Raw genomic sequence first — 19,645 nt, 5'->3', positions numbered from 1 at the left:
AATGGGGAACAATGTACACTGGCCTTTGGGAAGGTTTCTGTTTTTTGCGATGAATTCACAGTACTTATCTACTCAAGACTCACAATAGCTGTGAGGGAAATGCATTTAGCCTATTGCAGGTAATACTGTGCAAGTAACATTCGCATTGCTTGTGAAAGTGCTGTAGCATAAGTCTTTCACAGGGCCTGGAGGAATGATTAGTTGTCCAATGGGATACACTGATTATGGGAGAGATTCACATTATCTTTGGGAAACTCCCACTGTCCACAGAAATTGGGAGATTTTTCACTGTCCACAAGGAGTTCGCATGCACTAAGAAGGAATAGTTATTCTGGTATATTGCTTTCATAATCTAATACTACTTGTATCTATTTTAATTTTCTTAAAGATCATTCCTACTTCCATACTAGGTTGACTCAGAATTGAAGAAAATTTTATAAGGCCATTATGCTATGCATATCAGGTAGACGCTGAGTCTGGGAAAATTTTGTACTCAAGAGAGAGTTTATACTGTCCACTTAGGTAGACAGTTGGGGAATGGTGTATGCTGTCACAAAAGAATTTCACAGCTGCCACAGGAAGTTCCCTTATGCATGCAGATGTAAACTGTGTTACCTTTGTGCTAGATCCAAAAATTACACTATCCATAGGAAGGCTAATACTGGGCAGAAGTTCACACTGCCATAGGAGCTTAAGTTATGTTTGAGGGAGATTTCTATTGATCAGAATGGGTTTCATGTTGCAAGATCAGTTAGCATCAGAAGTGACGGAGAATTAGACTGGGGGGAAGTCTGTATTCTCCACAAAGGAACTCATCCTCCCTAGACTATTCTGCTGCAGTGAAAGAGGGTCTCCACTATCAGGGACTGTCTCTGGCTGTGATGTGTTTATTATTTGTTTGTTTGCTTATTACAGTACTGGGGATGGAACTCAGGGCCTCATACATGCTAGACAAGCACTCTACTACTGAGCTACATTCCCAACCCCTGGCCTTGATGTATATATAATGTCCACAGAGGGATCCCCATTGCTTATGCAAGTTATATCATGCATGAAAGAAACCTATCAGTGGGAATTCACAATGTCAAAGGCCTATTTCCCTTGTCATGTCAGAGAGGAAAGCAGGGAGCTGCACCCTGTCCCTGGGAGAATTACATAAACCATAGTTAACTTAGTTACACAGTTCATTAAAATTACACTGTCAATGGGGTGAGGGGTGATGTTACAGGAGGTAGAATAACACAGGTCTAACCAGGCTGCCTGCCCTCAGGTCAAATCCCAGGTGGGCTTCTTCCCAGCTATGTGATGTTGAGAAGGTCACTTAATTCCTCTGTGCCTTGATTTCCACCCTTTTTTAAAAGGCGATAATAAGTCTGTGGGTGTACTTCAGTGGCAGAGAACTGACCTGGCATGAGTCCGTGGGTTCCATCACCAGCACTACAAAAAATAAAATAATTTTTAAAAATTAAATAATTAGATAACATGTAATAATAATAATAATAATAATAATAATAATAATAATAATAAGTTAACATGTACAAAACATTTAGAAGAGTGTAAGCATATGCTATTACAAAGTAGCTGGGCACAGTGGCTCATGCCAGTAATCCTAGCAACTTGGAAGGCTGAGGCAAGGCCCTCAGCAGTTTAGCAAGACCCTTTTTCAAAATAAAAAATAAAATAAAGGGCTGGGGATGTGGCTAGGTGAGTAAGCATCCCTGGGTTCAATCCCTGGTATCAAAAAATATAAAATATTTTAAAAAGGGTTTCAAATGAGACCCTAGATTTGATTCCTAGTATTGCTAAATAAATGAAATAAATTTAAAGAAATGATATGTGTTTAAGGAGATACTGCAACCTGATTTGTACATGACACAATGTATTTATGTATTGAAATATCACATGATACCCCACACATGTGTGCAGTCTTTATGGTTTTTTTGTTTTTGTTCAACACTAGGGATTAAACCCAGAGCTATATTCCCAGCCTTTTTTTTAATATATAATTTTTAGTTGTAGATGGATGTACTAACTTTATTTATTTATTTATTTTTTATGTGGTGCTGAGGAATTAAGCCAGTTCCTTACACATGCTAAGCAAGTGCTCTATCACTGAGCCACAACCCCAGCCCTCCCCTGCCCTATTTTATGTTTTTATTTTGAAGCAGGGTCTCACTCAATTGCTTAAGGCCTTACTAAATTGCTAAGGCTAGCCTCGAACTTATGATTCTCATGCCTCAGCCTGTTGAGTTGCTAGGATTACAGGTGAGCACCACCGTACCCAACAGTTTTTAAGTATCATTTAAAATAAATACATTTAATTTAAAAAATAAAATAGGCTGGAGATATGACTCAGTAATAGTGTGCTTAGCATATACAAGACCCTATGTTCAATCCCTAGCACCTCCCCCCCAAAATTAAGCGAATTAAATTAAAAAATAAAGAAAGAAAAAGATCAGTGTAAGCAGAGTAAGTTCTCAAAAATATTAGCTTATTGTGATTACTTTTTTTTTTATTTTTTGGTACTGGGGTTGAACCCAGGAGCACTCTACCCCTGAGCTACATCCCCAACTCTTTTTTTTTTTTTTTTTAAATAATAATGTATGGGAGCAGGGGGTGTGGCTCAGTGGTAGAGCGTTTGCCTAGCACATGCGAGGCCCTGGGTTCAATCCTCAGCACCACATAAAAAAAAATAAATAAAATAAAGGTATCGTGTCTAACTACAACTAAAAACTAAATATTTTTAATAATAATAATGTATGGGGCTGGGGATGTGGCTCAAGCGGTAGCGCGCTCTCCTGGCATGCGTGCCCTGGCCGGGTTCGATCCTCAGCACCACATACAAACAAAGATGTTGTGTCCGCCAAAAAACTAAAAAAATAATAAATAAAAATTCTCTCTCTCTAATAATAATAATGTATGTGTTTTGTTTTATCTTTTGTGGTGCTGGGATTTGAACATACCCAACTCTTTTTAGTTTTTATTTTGAGATAGGATTTCAGCTCAGTTATTGAAGCTGGCCTTGAGCTTGCTATTCTCCTACCTCAGCCTCCCAAATCACTGGAATTGTAGGTGTGCATCCTCCATGCCCAGCAAACTCATAGTGTCTTAATATGTATGTGTAGAAGGGAAGTTGGATTTTTGTAAGAGAAGTAAATTTTGGCTGGGATCAGATCATACAATGTTATAAAGATTACAAACTCCCAGATTTGGGAGGACAATCACTCCCCTTATATATGGGGGAGGCTTCTATTTATGGTTTCACCCTCTTTAGAGGGTTGCATTGTCACCAACTGTCCATGAGGATCTCTCTGTGTATGGGGCTATATTTATCATATTACATTGGGTATCTGGGGGTTCATTATTTAATCCTGGGCTTATTCATTCATCATTAAATAGAACATGAAATTTCTACCTGTATATAAGAGTTTCTTTCTCTATAATGTTAATGAAATTGACATACTAATATTAGGGTTTGCTGCAACCATTGATGAGTCTAAATTGTTCACACTCTATAATGTACCCATTGGTGGTCCACCCAGGGGAGTGGCATTGTCCATGGGTTGTACCGTGTAAAGCCATGTGATTATGGGGTTACGCTGTTCACACTGTGTACACTGAGTCACATTGTTTATGGAAGTGACCCTATTTATTTATTTACTTTTTGATACTGGGAATTGAACTCAGGGGCACTCAACCACTGAGCCACATACCCAGCCCTATTTTGTATTTTAGTAGAGACAGGATCTCATTGAGGTGCTTAGAGCCTCGCTGTTGCTGAGGCTGGCTTTGAACTTGTGATCCTCCTGCCTCAGCCTCCTGAGCCGCTGAAATTACAGGCATGCGCCACTGCACCCAGTTGGAAGTGACCCTATTTATATGTTTGTCTACACTGTGTATATGGGGTTACCCAGGTTATGGGAATTGATCCAGTTGAGAGAAGAATTTTTATCATGTTAAAGAAGTAATATTAGCTAATTAGCTGGGTACAGTTGTGTACACTTGTAGTCCCAGTAACTCAGGAGGGTGAGGTAGGAGGATCATAAGTTTGACGCTAGCCTCAGCATTTGGTGAGATCCAGTCTCTTTTTTTTTTTTTTTAAAGAGAGTTAGAGAGAGAGAGGGAGAGAGAGAGAATTTTTCAATATTTATTTTCTAGTTTTCGGCAGACACAACATCTTTGTTTGTATGTGGTGCTGAGGATCGAACCCAGGTCACACGCATGCCAGGCAACTGCGCTACCGCTTGAGCCACATCCCCAGCCCAGATCCTGTCTCAAAATAAAAAAATAAATAAGTAAAAAGGGGCTGGGATGTGGCTTTTTGGTAGAGCACTTGCCTGGCATATTTGAGGCACTGGGTTAAATTCTCAGCACCGCATGCAAACAAGTGAATAAAATAAAAGGGCCATCAACAACTAAAATATATTTAAAATTTTGTTTAATATATTAAAAAAATAAAGAGGGAGCATGTAGCTCAGTGGTAAAACCCCTTGGTTCAGGAGTGGAGGAGGAGGAGGAGGGGTGATTGTTGTTGTATTGCCTCTGGTAGATCATCTAATGAGGGAATTACATGGGAACATACATTGTTTATATGCTGTCTCACCAGTTACATGGAGCTCAGGATATTTATGAGGGTCATACTATCTTTATGGGGGGGTACATTATTTATGAGGATCACACTACATATATTGGAATTCACACTTTTTTGAGTGTCTGGGATTTCCACTGTGTGTCTGAGAGCTACACCACATATTTGGGATTATATTAGTTGTAGACACTGCCATCCGCATGGTTTTCAAACTATCATGAGGCTGTACCACTGTATGTGGTGGACTCTGTTCACTTCAAGTGGATATTGTCAATCTATTTAATGCCAGACAAAGGGCTAGGTACCTGTAATAAGGCAGGGAAAAAAACAGGGCAAATGCTGGTCTTCATGGAGCTGATATTTGAGAGGACAATCACCCCCCTTATGTATGGGGGAGGCTTCTATTTATGGGTTCACCCTCTTTATTTTTTTATTTTCTTAAGAGAGAGAGAGATAATTTTTTAATATTTATTTTTTAGTTCTCAGCGGACACAACATCTTTGTTTGTATGTGGTGCTGAGGATCGAACCTGGGCCGCACGCATGCCAGGCAAGCGCGCTACTGCTTGAGCCACATCCCCAGCCCCATGGGTTCACCCTCTTTAGAGGGTTGCATTGTCACCGATTGTCCATGAGGATCCCTCTGTGTATGGGGCTATATTTATCATATTGCAGTATCTGGGGGTTCACTGTTTAACCATGGGCTTATTCATTCATCATAGATTACCAGACATTTGTGCCAAGTTTGGGGATTAATGCAGGAAGCAAAACAAGTGAAAAATCTCTGGTCTCACTGAGTGTGATGGCACAGGTCTGTAATCCCAATGGCTGGGGAGGCTGAGGCAGGAGGATCACAAGTTCAAAGTTGCCTCAGCAATTTAATAAGGCCCCAAGCAACTTAGCAAGACCCTCTCTCAAAATAAAATATAAAAAGAACTGGCAATGTGTCTCAGTGGTTAAGGACCCCTGTGTTCAGAATCTGGTACCAAAAAAAAAAATCCTTTGGTCTATTACCATAGGGGAAGGGATTCAGGCAGTAAGGTAATAACGTTATGGAAATATATATATATATATATATATATATATATATATATATATATATATATCAGGAAAGGATTTTCTGTGGAGAAAAATAACAGAGAAGGATGTAGAAAGGGGGCTGAAATTTAAAATCAAGTTGTCAGGCTGGGTCTTATTGGGATGCTTGTTTGTGAGTAAGAGCCTGAAGGGGATGAAGGACAGAGCTATGTAGGCATCTTGGGGAAAAGCTTTCCTATTGGACGGAACAGCATAGGCAAAGTCCCTGAGCCAGGAATGGGCCTGACATGTCCAAGGGACAGCAAAGAGACAAAGTGGAACTGAAGTGGAAATGGTGGGGAAAGCTGGGAGGTGAGGTCCAGATGGGCCTCATAGAGCATTGCAGGTCTTTGCAAGACCATTGCATGACTTTTACTCCCAATGAGTAGAGGGGCCACTGGGAGGTTTGGGGCATCAAAGAAATGTGATCTAATTTTTGGGGATCCCTCTGGCTATGGGTGGAGTGTAGACTAGAGGCCAGTGGCAGCAGGAAGTACGGTGAGAATATCCCAGACCAGGGAGAGGGTGGTGATCAATGGAGTAGCAATTTTAATGGAAGTAGGTACACACTTGTTTTAGCTCCTCTGGAGGGTTAGGTGGGAAGATCACTTGAGTGCAGGAGTTCAAGGCCAGCCTGAACAACATCGGGAGACCTGTTGTCAGAAAAAGGAACAGAGGGCTGGGGATGTGGCTCAAGCGGTAACGCACTTGCCTGGCATGCGTGTGGCCCGGGTTCGATCCTCAGCACCACATACAAACAAAGATGTTGTGTCCACCGAAAACTAAATAAATAAATATTAAAAAAAAAGGAACAGAAAAGGGGAAAAAGGGAGCAGATTCTGGAATAGCTGAAGATAGAACTTCCGGAAATTCCTTTCACTTTGGATGTTGGATGAGAGAAAAGACACAATGATGATTCCAAAATATTCATTCTGAGCAACCAGCAAAATGGAATTGCATGTTCCTGAGAGATGTATAGGGTTGGAATTCAGGGAAGAGTCTCTAGCTAGAGATAAAAATGTGGCAGTAATCAGGGTATCTCCCACAGGATGGAGCCATGGAGGAATGAGTGTAAATGATGAGTGTAAATGGGGGAGTAGAGGGCCTGGGATGGAGCCTGAGGCCTCCCACATCTGAATCAGGGAGAGGAGAATGGATGATACTATAGGGAAGTTACATCCTCTACCTAGGAATAGTCCACCATTTGTGGTGTCTACTATGTCTACTGTTGGGTGGGTCATACTGCTGTTAAGGGAAGTACAATGCTTTAATGGTCTGTCTCCCCCGTTCCCCCTCATGCTGGGGACTGAACCCAGGATCTTGTGCATGCTAGGCAAGTGCTCTATCAGTAGGCTACTACTCCTACTCTTTATTCTTAGGGTCTTGAGGTCTTGATGGTTCATTGTTGCTCATATGGCTGAAGAGTGGGTTGTCCACATAGTTTCCTTTTCAGAAGTGAGGTGACGAGTCTGAAATGTTGGGACTCACTATGCATCATGGCACACACATATAATCTCAGTGGCTCAGGAAGCTGAGGCAGGAGAATCACAAGTTCAAGTCCAGCCTCTGTAACTTAGTGAGGCCATCAACAGTTTAGCAAGACCCTGTCTCAAAATTAAAAAATAAAACAGACTGGAGATATGGCTCAGTGGTAAAATGTCCCTGGGTTCAATCCCCAGTATCAAAAAAAAAAAAAAAAATTTGAGTCTTCTATAGGGACAGGTCCTGTCAATGCCTCTGCCTGACAACAGCAGGTTAAATATTATCTGTGCCAGGGTGGCAAACTGGAACAAGGACTACCAGGGCTATGGGAGGAGGGGTGTCCTCACTGTCTGGACAGAGTTGTTTATACCTTTCATTGCAAGTGTGTCTTGAGTACAGAAGAGGCTACACTTTTCACTGGGTATGCGAAGGCTTTCCATAGTGAAATGAGGGTAGGGGTGACCTCTCGTTCATTGGAGCTGAATCACCAATGGTTGCACTGCATGGCCTCTCTTCAAGGACTGAACAGTGGTGAACATTTTTTTGGTGTTGTTTTTGGTTTTGGTACTGACAATTGAACCAAGGGGCACTTTACTTTACTTCCCAGGCCGCCCCTTTTTTTTTGATACCAGGGATTGAACCAGGGTGGGAGTGTGGGGGTCAAAGGGCTTAACCACTGAGTCACTTCCCAGTCCTTTATTTTTTATTTTGGACAGGGTCTAGATAAGTTGCTTAGGGCCTCACTAAGTTGCTGAGGCTGACCTAGAACCTGCAATCTTCCTGCTTCAGCCTCCTGAGTTTCTAGGATTGCAGATGTGATCTACCATGCCCAGGCCTTTTGGGTTTTTATTTTATTTTATTTTTAAAATATTTTTTAGTTGTTGATGGACTTGTAAAAAATCTATTTATTTGTATGTGGTGCTGAGAATTGAGCCCAGTGCCTTACACATGTGAGGCAAGAGCTCTACCACTGCGCCACAAACCCAGACCCTGGGTTTTTATTTTGAAACAGGACTCACTAAATTGCTGAGTCTGAACTTGAATTTGTGATTTTCCTGCTTCAACCTTCCAATTCACTGGTATTATATCATGCCCAGCTGAGGAATAGTTCTGATCACAAATTCACACTATCCAGGTTATCTCATTAATGGTCAGGATCACCATTGCTATCATCTTTGAGGATGAGTCTCAGCATCCCTGAGTCAACTGAACTATTCCACAGGATCCATATTTCTGTGGTGGAGTAACACAGACCCCTGACAGATTACAATACCTGTGGAGAAGTTTGCATAAACCACCAAAGACACAATGCCCATGGCTGGGGATATGGTTCTGTGGTTAAGCGACCCTGAGTTCAATCTCTGTTACCAAAAAAAAAAAAAAAAAAAAAAGAAAAAAGAAAGAAAGAAACAGTGGCAATGAACTGGCCAACTAGGTCTGGGTGGGATTATGACATTAATAGGCAATTTCACACTGTCAGTGCTGTGTGTTTATTTAGTTTATAGTTGGAGTCTGTAGGCTATAGGATAAGGGTGCTCACATTATCTATGGGGTATATAGTTACTTCTGCTAATAATATCTAATAATATGTTTTTTCCTCTGCTAATAATTATTACCAGTTTTTATTTTTACTTATTTATGTTTTTGTGCTAGAGATCAAACCACATGCCAAGCACAAGCTCTATCACTAAGCTACATGCCCAGCCCAATATTTATTGTGTACTTCACTTTCCTGATTTCTCATAATAAAACGATTGTGTAGGATCTATTAATAGCCCCATTTGGAGGCTGGGGTTGTGGCTCAGTGGCAGAGCACTTGCCTAGCATGTATGAGGCACTGAGTTCGATTCTCAACAACCAAATAAATAAATAAAGGTCCATCAATAACTAATAAACAATTTTTAAAAAATATTCCCCAGCTGGGAGCGGTGGTGCATGCCTGTAACTCAGCTGTTTGGGAGGCTGAGACAGGAGAATTACAAGTTCAAAGCCAGCCTCAGCAACTTCGAGGTGCTAAGCAACTCAGTGAGATCCTGTATCTAACTAAAATACAAAATAGGTCTGGGTATGTGGTTCAGTGGTCCAGTATCCCTGAGTTCAATCCCCAGTACAAAAAAAAAAGCACCCCATTTTACAGATGAATATTTCTTTTCTTTTTTTTAGTACTGGGAATTGAACCTGGGGCGCCTAACCACTGAACCACATCTCCAGTCCTTTTTATTTAGTTATTTTTTATTTTGAAACAGAGTCTCACTAAGTTGCTTAGGGCTTCAATAAATTGCCCAGGCTGACCTCAAACTTGGGATCTTCTTGCTTCAGCCTCCTGAATTGCTGGGATTACAGGCATGCACCACCCTGCTCCACTATGGATGAAGAATCTGAGGCTCAGAGAAGGTCGCTTGCCCTTTTTCACAGACACAGGAAAGCAGAGCTGGGGTTGTAACTCAGGTCTCTTCCTTACTGAAGGGAGTGCGGGGGAGTCACTGGGGCTGTTACTGGTCTTATATCTATGAAACTTTGTATTGGGGAGGTGGTGTAATGGTTAAGGGTATGGATCTGGGTTTGAACCCTAATCCCAGCACTTCCTCGCTAAAGAACTTTGTCAGACTAATTTCCTCTTTCAGAGCCTCATTTTCATAATCTGCAAATTGGGATAACAATTGTAACTCCCTCACTAGGATTTTGTGAGGATTAAACTAGAAGATGCCTCTGACAATGCTTGGCCCAGTGCCTGGCACACTGTGAGCACTCAGAATCAGGAGCTGTTATTCTAACAATGATGATTATTATTATTGCTGGACCACACTGCTCCCAGAGGGTTACAATATCCGTGGGGGAGCTGTAGTGTCCGTAGGCAAGGTTACATAATTTCCCAAGGGGATGAATGCTTCCCTGGAGACCTTGGTTTCCCCAAGGAGGAGGTCTGAGACTTGTCTGAGGGCCCGCTGAGGAGCTAGTCTAAGGCAGACTAGGAACCCAGCAAAGGAGGAGGCTGTGTTTGAAGTCCTAAACACTCAGAGTGTGGCCCCTGTTGGTTGGCTTTTTCTCCTTCTGGCTTGTCTTGATCCAACTTTTGGATTTCCTTCTTGTCTCTTTGTCCCCATACTCTCCTCCTTTGGTAACTCAAGAGTCATTTTTTAAAATGTTTATTTAGTTGTAGATGAACACACAGTATATTTATTTTTATGTGGTGCTGAGGATTGAACCCAGTGCCTCACACATATGAGGCAAGCACTTTACCACTGAGCTACAGCTTCAGCCCCCTTAAGAGGCATTTTTGAGACTGTGTCTAGGATCCGTCTGTGAATATTGCTTCTATTTGCCCTCTACCCTGCTTCTGGCTCCCTGCCTCAGTCCATCCGATCTGCACTCTGATTTCCTGTTTCCCGAGCCTCAGGCTCCATCCATCCCTCCCAGCTGCTGCGGACAACAAGCTTAACACTTCCCCTACGCTCCAGCCTTAGGTCTTAAGCCTTGTCTTCCTCTCTCCTGGCGACCCTCAGTTCTCCTTGGGAGCACATTTGTTCAGATTTGGATCGCCTCCTCACATCCTGGCCCCACCTACGGAACCCCCTGCCCTAATGGAGGAGGTGGAGGTACCTCCGGCGCCAGTCGTGTCTCCAGGACAGCTGCAGGTTCCAGAATTCATTCTCTCTGATCACTTCCTCCCCAGCTGGACTGGGGGCTAACAGGAAGGCCAAGACCCCATCCCCACAGGAGCGGAGGGCACACCGCCTCTCCATTTCCGATGCTGGGAAATGCTTCCCACCCATTCTACCCCACCCCTGGACAGCTGCCCCATTCAGGCTCAGGGTTGGGGGGCTGGGTAAGGCCAGGCTGGAAAATGCGGTGGTCTGGATTATTATTCTCCAAGCCCTGACTCTGTCCTCCTGCAGAGAAGACTCTGCTTCCTCCCCAAAGGTCCATGTCCCTCCCCACAAAAGTTTTTGACCCCACTTATAGGGTACTCCCCTACCCTCTGGTTCCCCAAAGAAACTCTGCAGGCCGCAGAGGGCAGGAGAGGAGGAGGCGCTGCAGGTAGCAAGCGCCGAGGACTTTAGTTATCAGCAGACTGGGCGCCTCCATGACGGGTCATGACCCCTAGGACCCCATCCTCTCTACCCGCCCTCTTCTTCCTCCCTCCCCCGCCGCGCGGCCCCTTTAAGCCCAGAGCCGGCGGGTCCTCAGTGGCTGCGCGCCGGCAAGCGTGTGTGTGAGTGCGCGGGGAGGGGGCGGGCGCAGTGTCTCCATGGCGACGCGGCGGTGACGTCGCCGGCCGGGGGGCGTGGGCGTCCCGGCCCCGGAGTGCGATATTAACCCGGGAGGCGGCGGCGGGGAGGGGAGAGGCTCAGAGAGGCGAGGCCGGGTGAGGCGGCGAGGGCGGCCCGACGGGCGCGGGACGGGACGGGGCAGCGCGGGAGCCGGAGCCACGGCCCGGAGTCGGGGTGCCTTGCCCCGGGCCCCCCAGCATGAAGACCCCGGCGGACACAGGTGGGGGCGGGGGCAGCACGTGTGGGGGAGACTTGTTGCCCCGGGAAACCAGGCAGAAAACTTTGGGGGGGCTAAAGGGGTCCGGGGGAGCCCCAGTGATTCCTAGTTCTGGGGGACCCCCAAGCACTCAAGACCTGTTGCTTCTTGCGGAGCGAAAGGGGGTGCTGCCTGGGACCCCCAATTTTGGGCTCCGGTCGGAGTGGTGTGGGTGTTGCGGATCCTAATCGTCTCCTCATGCCCGAACCTCACAAGCTGGGCTCTCCCCCACTCCTTGGATCACGGGGGTGGCGGGGTCCCTCCCTGCCGTTCTGTCACGTTGCACTCTGGGGGCCGGGACGTGTGCGGGGCGGGGGGAGGTTGGTCCACGGGGCCCGCTATCCCCGGTTCTGCGCTGCGCGGTCCGGCCCGTGACCTTCACAGCTGCGCGTGCCCCGCACCGGGTTAGTGGGGGACACGGATGGCCTCCAGGAGGGCGTGAGTGGGGAGCCCGGGACTCGGGGTCCGGGCTGCGCTGCCCCTCCCCCGCCCGTCTCCGCCGGCTCCTCGCTCCCCCGCCCGCACCGAGTCGCAAAGTTCCAAAGCGCAGCCCGAACGTTCGAAAAAGGAACTTTTTGTTTCCGACCTTAGAACGCGCTGCTTTAAGGTGGCTCGGGGGAAGACCTGGGTACCCTCCTCCCGCGCCGTCGGAGGCCCGGGGTTGAGAAGGGTGGGGAAGGCGGGGGGGGACGCAGACGCTCCCCCCTCTTTCTCCCTCCCGATCCAGCTCTTCTCTTTCAGCGGGCCGTCTTTCCCTCCGCCTCTCTTCCCCGCCAACTTGCTCCTCCTTAAGGGGCCTGGGTTCCCCTCCCCCCTTGGTCGGCGGGCGGGGGGCATCGGGATTAACCCCCCTCCCGCTCGGACTTTCCCCCCCTCCCTTCCCCCGCCGCCCCCGGGCTCGCGCGGGCTGGACTTTGCGCCCGGGTGCGCGGGGGGAGGGGTCCTAGCCGCCCCCTGCCCGTCTACCCTGTCGGAATCCGGCCCGGGGCGGGGACGGGGGAGGGGGAAGGGGGCCGGGCGCCGCTGTTCAAACTTGTTTCCTTTCCCCGGCGGCGGCCGCGGCTAGGACTCCAGTGTGCGGGTGTGTGCCCCGACCGGCCCACCCACCCCACCCCACCCCACCCCCCCCCCTGCTCGGCGGGTGGGGGCGGCTCTTAAAGGGCTCGGAGCAGGACTACGGCGCCAGGGGATTGGGGCCTGGGAGGGGGGCTGAGGGTGGGGCAGGGGTGCGGAGTGCTGTAGGGTCAGTCACGTGCGTCCCACTTACTCCCTGGCTCCCACAGGCTCCCGGGCCGCTGGGCCTTGGGGGCAGCGAGAGCCTCTCCTCACTCGGGGAGGGGACCGAGGCGCCCAAACAACTCCGCCTGCCTTTCCTCCCTACCAGGGGCCTTGATCCATTGGGACCTGCTGGGCAGCTTTACAACCCTGGTTAGGGTTCGAGTCGTGTGTGGGTTCTCTGCTTCGGGGAGTGGGAGCTGGTAAGAGGGCGCCTGGAATGGCCTCCGGATCAGTCGATCTTTACGTGTGCCGGCGGCTGTGAGCCCCTCCATCTGATTCTCCATCCCAGCCCCTCTCTTCTGCCGCGGCTGTTTCCCACTTCCTGTTTTCTTCCCGGCTCTGGCGCCATCGAGGGCTGCCTAGAGTGGGGGAGGTGGTGGGGCCCCCCTGGAGGCCGGCGGGCTCTTCCTCTACCATCACCCCTCCCTTCCGACCCCCATAGTCTCTTGAAAAAGTTTGGGCAGCCACATGAAGTTGGGGGGTGCCCAGGAATTCTGCCCCCACCCAGTCTTTTAGTCTGGGAGAATCCCTACCCTACCTCTGAGATCCAGGTGTGCTTTCTGGGACCTAGCCATCTCAGCCCTTCCTGTCTGCTGCCACCTTTACACCCGATCTGTGTTTCTTGAACCTCTCTTTGAGTGCAACTGCTTTCTCCATCTCCCTGCCTCACTGGTCCCCCATGCTCCAGAAGTACTGTACCCCCCAAGCTTTCGGTGCAGAGCTGGTGTTTCTCTGATTTAAGCACGTGGACCCACATACAGCATATACTCACACATGCTCCCCTTGCCCGTGCCTGGCTCCTGGCTCCAAGGCTTGGGGAACAGAGCCCCATTGAGACTCCCTGACGTCACCCCCTTTCATTCTGCCCCCCCAAAGCTGGGAACAGGCCCTCATGTATGCTGTGTCCGATGAGGAAAACTAGTGTTGGGGTGGGCCTGGGTGTGGGGAAGGGTCTCTGCCAGGAGTGGCAGCCAGGGTCTAGGCCCTGGGGGGTGTCTCTCAGGGAAGGAGGTTAACTAGGGGGCCTGGGACAGCTCTCAGAATGCGGCTTGAGGCCTTTCCAGAGCCCCCCCACCTCCTTTGCGAGTTCCCTTTGTGTTGCATGTAGTCTCTCTCACTCCCTCTCTTCTGCAAAGTTTATTTTTAGCCTCCTGCTCCCCCGCTCCCAGGACTGTCGCTGCACACACGTTGCCTGGTTACCGGGACATGGAGGCTGGGGCGGGTGGGCTGGGAAGGGTGGCTTTAATTTGGGGGGGGAGGGTAGAAGTCAATATACTCCTCTACCCTCAAACCCCCAAACGGATGTCTCAGGGGCTTCAGCCCCCCTCCTAGGTCTGGGAGCCAAATTGGGGCTGAAGTGGGAGCAGCATGGAGCTTGGTACCCTGAGAGGGCCAGGAGCTTTTTTGAGAAGGCTCTCAGGGTACTTTGCGTTTGTACCTTGGTGATTTGGTCACTTGGGTTCCCAAAAACCTCAGGGCACAGGGAGACCTTGGGACCTCTGCTGTCTAGCAGGATGAGGATAATGGGGTGAGCAACTGAATTCCCAAGAGAGGCATGGGGCTTTGGATGCTAGGGTCCTTGGGAGAGGTTTTCAGGGACTATCCCTGCTAAATGGAGCAGGGTTCCTGGTCCAGGACTCTGGGCCTGACCAGCTGGAGGTCATATTCCTGGAGCCCTGAGGGGCTGGTTTGAGACTAGGATTTCTGAATAGGGTAGGGACTAGGTAGGGAGTGCAGTACTGGCCATGATAGTCTATCAGGAGTTGGGCACTTGGGTCCCTGTGGGAGACAGTGAGCTTTGGATTTGAAGGGGGTGGTCCCAGTGTGAGCAGGTACTGTTGATCCCTGGTGTTCCCAAGAGGAAGGATCCTGGGTTGAATTCCAGACTGGGGTGGAGTGTTTGGGGAGGCTCAGTTTTGCCCAGAGGCCTGGTTGGTACCTGTTTGAGCTAGGGCCAAGAGAGGGAGACTGACCCCTTCAGACTTGCAGACCAGGTTTTGGAACCCCACCCATCTTTTTTTTTTTTTTTTTTGAGGAGGTCTTGCTGTGTTGCCTGGGCTGGTCACAAACTCCTGAGCTCAGTCTTCCCACTGCAGGCTCCCCACTAATGGGACAAAATGTGTGTACCACCACACCCATCTACCACCATCCATCTTTATCTACCCACCATCCACCTTGGCCTTCTCTTCACTAGTGGCACCAGGGCCTCTGCCCTGCCTTCCCCCTCCTTCTCTTCCTCCCTTTCCCTCCTCCCACCCCTCCATTACCGGCTGCCTAGTGCTGAATTATTGATGGTCCCTGATTACCCGGGGGTTTGGGAAATGACAACAACCGCAGCCCCCCCACTCCAGGCTGCCCACCCCCTCCAGGGACCAGCCAGCCCACCACCAACCTCTACCCAAGGTTAATGCTGGGGGCGGGCAGGCAGGTGGGCAGGGAAGAAGCTGAGGATGAGAAGGCAGAAGTGGGAAGAGGGTGACAACGCCACTGTGCTTGCTTGGTCTTTGCCCTGAACAGGGCCCTCTAGCCAGGTCTGGCCTGGATGCCTCTGGGTCTGGGGAGGGCAGTGCAACTTAGAGGGTCCAGGGCTTGGTGCGGGTTGGGGGGGGCTCTCAGACAGTCTGGGTTTCACTCTCCAGGGAAGACAGAAGCCTCTGTGTGTGCAAGTGCTGACCTCATCGTCAACCAGCCACCCCACCCCTCCTGGTCCTTTTAAGAAGAAAAAAAAATCCTCTGGGTCTTGAGGTGGGAGTAGGGGGTTCTTTTAGGTTTTGTTGGGGAAGATAGTGTATGTTCCTAAAGAGGGGACCAGAGGACCTCGGGGGGTGCAATTTGGCTTTGGATGGATATGGGGGTGGACTGGGGGACTGTGCCTCAACTGGACTGGCCACGTGTGCCCTTTCCTGCCCCTCCCCCACTGGCAGCTCTGCCCGCCGGCCTGGCTTGGTGCCTGGCCCCCTGGCACTGGCCCCGGGACCCGCCGCCGACGGTTTCCTGTTTCTCCCGGTGTCCCTGGAGCAGGCTCCAGCTTCCCCTCCCCCCAGCTCCTGTCTAGCCCCCTCAAACAGACACACAGTCTTCCTAACTCAGGTCTTCACTTGGCTGAGAGAAAAGGGATTTCCCTACCATGAGGGTGGGGTAGAAGGTGGATCCTGGGAAATGACCCAGATCCCAGACTTGGCATCCTGACCCCAGGCCGCTCCCTCCCTGCTTCCCATCCCCAGGGTTTGCCTTCCCGGATTGGGCCTACAAGCCGGAATCGTCCCCTGGCTCAAGGCAAATTCAGCTGTGGCACTTTATTCTGGAGCTGCTAAGGAAGGAGGAGTACCAGGGTGTCATTGCCTGGCAGGGTGACTATGGGGAGTTCGTCATCAAAGACCCCGACGAGGTAGCTCGGCTCTGGGGTGTTCGCAAGTGCAAGCCCCAGATGAACTATGACAAGCTGAGCCGGGCCCTGCGGTAAGGAGGGACTGTGGGCCCTGGAGCACATGTGGTCAGTTCCCACTGGTTAGGAAGCTCCTGACCCATGGGAACAGGTTTGGCACCTGGCTCTGCCAGATCCTAGCTGTGTGACCTTGGACAAGTCCTAGCACTTTTCTGAGTCCATTGGTAACAAAGGGGTTGGGGGAGAGAATGGCATCACCCACAAGGCCTCTAGTCTGGGCCCCATCTTCTGGGTACTTAGCTTCTTTAAATGGCTCATGTTTCTTGGTTACTGTACCTTTGTGAGCAGCACACAAGCATGCATCAAGGTATGGAGTCTAGAACTGAGTCCCAATAAGTACTGACTGATCAATGATATCATGGCCTCTCTACACCCACAGATATTATTATAATAAGCGCATTCTGCACAAGACCAAGGGGAAACGGTTCACTTACAAGTTCAACTTCAACAAACTGGTGCTGGTTAATTATCCTTTCATCGATGTGGGGTTGGCTGGTGAGTACCAGGGATGCATGGCCTTGGAGGGAAGAGAGGGTTTGTCTGTCCAGGCTAGGCCAGGGGCCTTGACACCAAGTATCCCCACTCTGTCAGGGGGTGCGGTGCCGCAGAGTGCCCCTCCAGTGCCATCGGGCGGCAGCCACTTCCGCTTCCCTCCCTCAACGCCCTCCGAGGTGCTCTCCCCCACCGAGGACCCCCGCTCACCACCGGCCTGCTCTTCGTCCTCCTCCTCACTCTTCTCAGCTGTGGTGGCCCGCCGTCTGGGCCGAGGCTCAGTCAGTGACTGTAGTGATGGCACATCAGAGCTGGAAGAACCACTGGGCGAGGACCCCCGGGCACGACCACCTGGCCCTCCAGAGCTGGGTGCTTTCCGAGGGCCCCCTCTGGCCCGCCTGCCCCATGACCCTGGCGTCTTCCGAGTCTACCCCCGGCCCCGGGGTGGCCCTGAGCCCCTCAGTCCCTTTCCTGTATCACCTCTGGCTGGGCCTGGCTCCCTGCTACCCCCTCAGCTCTCACCGGCTTTGCCCATGACACCCACTCACCTGGCCTACACACCCTCTCCCACCTTGAGCCCTATGTACCCCAGTGGTGGTGGCGGCCCCAGTGGCTCAGGTGGAGGCTCCCACTTTTCCTTTAGCCCTGAGGACATGAAACGGTACCTGCAGGCCCACACCCAAAGCGTCTACAACTACCACCTCAGCCCCCGCGCCTTTCTGCACTACCCTGGGCTGGTGGTGCCCCAGCCACAGCGTCCTGACAAGTGCCCACTGCCGCCCATGGCACCTGAGACCCCACCGGTCCCTTCCTCAGCCTCGTCATCCTCTTCCTCCTCCTCTTCCCCATTCAAGTTTAAGCTCCAGCCGCCCCCACTAGGACGCCGTCAGCGGGCAGCTGGGGAGAAGGCTTCAGGAGGTGCTGACCAGAGCAGTGGCAGCAGCACTGGCGGGCTGGCTGAGGGGCCGGGGACACTGGCCCCACCACCACCACCACCACAGATCAAGGTGGAACCCATCTCAGAAGGTGAATCAGAGGAGGTGGAGGTGACTGATATCAGCGATGAGGATGAGGAAGATGGGGAGGTGTTCAAGACGCCCCGTGCCCCACCCGCACCCCCCAAGCCCGAGCCTGGCGAGGCACCTGGGGCGGCCCAGTGCATGCCCCTCAAGCTGCGCTTTAAGCGGCGCTGGAGTGAAGACTGTCGCCTAGAGGGGGGTGGAGGCCCTGCTGGGGGCCTTGAGGATGAGGGTGAGGACAAGAAGGTGCGTGGGGATGGGCCTGGGGAGGCAGGGGGTCCCCTCACTCCAAGGCGGGTGAGTTCTGACCTCCAGCATGCAACAGCCCAGCTCTCACTGGAGCATCGAGATTCCTGAGGGCTGTGGGCAGGGGGCTGAGGTTCCCCCCACTCCCCATGCTTTTGCTGCCTTAACCCCCCCAAAGTCCTGGAGGTGAGGGCAGCTCTCTAGTCTCCTCCCTGCCTCCTCCCTCTCCCCTCCCCTCCCCACATTTTGTATAAAACTTTAATTTTTTTTTTTTTTAATGGTGGGGGTGGGTGGGTGCCCAGGGCTAGGGGCTGTCCTGTTTCTAAGTTCTGGGCAAAGTGGTGGTTGGGGGAGGGAGGGGGGCATTAAGGGGGCCACCTCCATTCTGGGGAATTTATATTTGAATTGAGGCTTTGGCCTTAAAACCCAGGAAATTTTTTATTACAATCGCTTAGGAAGTAAAGCCTTGTCTCCCTCCCTGTTCTCTGCCTCTTGTACCTCTCCCTCTCTGCCCCACGAGCACCCTCAGCCCCAACCCTGCCTTCCTTGCCCCTCCAGGGGCCGTGAGTGCCTGGGTTTTTCATATCCCACAAGGTTGCAACAGGGGAGGGAGGGACAATTTTTTGATGAACCAAAAATTCCATGGTGTGGGGGATTGGGGTGGAGGAGGGTGAGGGGTGCCGCCCATGGGCCACAAAACTACAAGTGCCTGCTCTCCCTCCCCACCCCAGCATAGGTCCAATCCCTTTACCCCCAGCTGCTCCTAGGACTGGCCCATGGGCAGGCGGGTGAGAGGATGGGAAGGGGGTACCCTGAAACCAAACTGGAAGCCCCCTCTGCCTCCCAGCTGGGGCCCCTGGGGTGGTGGGGGACTGGGTCAAGCCTTACTCTGTATTGGGAAGGAGGGCGGGGGAGGGAAGTAGGGGGCTGCTGGATAATGTATTCAAAACAATAAAACTTTGGACCTTTGCATGCGGTGATCTGTCCTAGGTGCTAGGTGCAGCCGCTGCAGGATGATGGTCTCTGCCTGATTGGGAAGGACAAGGCAAGGCTGGACCCTGGTAGTTCTATGGCCAGAGGGCCTAGTCCCTCTGAATGGGTCGAACCCAGGCTTGGGGAATGATTGCCTGACCTTGGGTGTCACAAACTCCAGAAATTGATGATTAAGGCCTATATTTGGTCCTGTTCTATGGGAATCTGCATGTCCTTGGAAACTCCTTACCTTCACCACCACCCTATTGACCTTGGTCCTTTTCCTAAAATGCTTTCCAACTTTGATTTCCTAGCCATATCCCCAGGTTCCCAGTGAAGGCCAAGAGCTCCTTTTTGCACTCTTTGTACACTCTGCCCACATCAGTGCCCATAAGGTGCTTTGGGTTAAGCTGGGAGTCCTTTGGAGACAAGGCCTGCAGTGTTTCTTAAAATGTAAACCTTGCAGGGTAACTGACTGTTGAGTTTTACCAGCCTAACACTCCTAGCCAAACTGCTTGAC

General features: G+C 50.4%; 1 protein-coding gene across 2 annotated transcripts; it reads left to right on the top strand.

Annotated features, from left to right (window-relative positions):
* Positions 1-11,498: 11,498 nt before the first annotated feature.
* Erf (ETS2 repressor factor) lies at positions 11,499-18,447 on the top strand. Of its 2 annotated transcripts, none has more exons than XM_046455447.2 (4): positions 11,499-11,637; positions 16,176-16,410; positions 16,776-16,891; positions 16,988-18,447. In XM_046455447.2, the coding sequence occupies exons 1-4, from the start codon at positions 11,616-11,618 to the stop codon at positions 18,262-18,264; spliced, it is 1,650 nt and encodes a 549-aa protein (XP_046311403.1). In that variant the 5' UTR covers positions 11,499-11,615; the 3' UTR covers positions 18,265-18,447. The 2 variants fall into 2 exon arrangements, with proteins under 2 accessions (XP_046311403.1, XP_046311404.1); XM_046455448.2 differs by lacking the exon at positions 11,499-11,637 and adding an exon at positions 12,911-13,151 and having other exon boundaries at positions 16,988-18,446.
* Positions 18,448-19,645: the final 1,198 nt, after the last annotated feature.

This window comes from Marmota monax, unplaced genomic scaffold (genome assembly GCF_021218885.2).
Source record: "Marmota monax isolate L192 unplaced genomic scaffold, Marmota_monax_Labrador192_F-V1.1 WCK01_AAM20220418_F8-fsc00149, whole genome shotgun sequence".
In the NCBI taxonomy this organism is placed as follows: Eukaryota; Metazoa; Chordata; class Mammalia; order Rodentia; family Sciuridae; genus Marmota; species Marmota monax.
The sequence above is the reverse complement of the archived record's forward strand: the minus strand, read 5'-3'. Positions and strand labels throughout refer to the sequence as shown.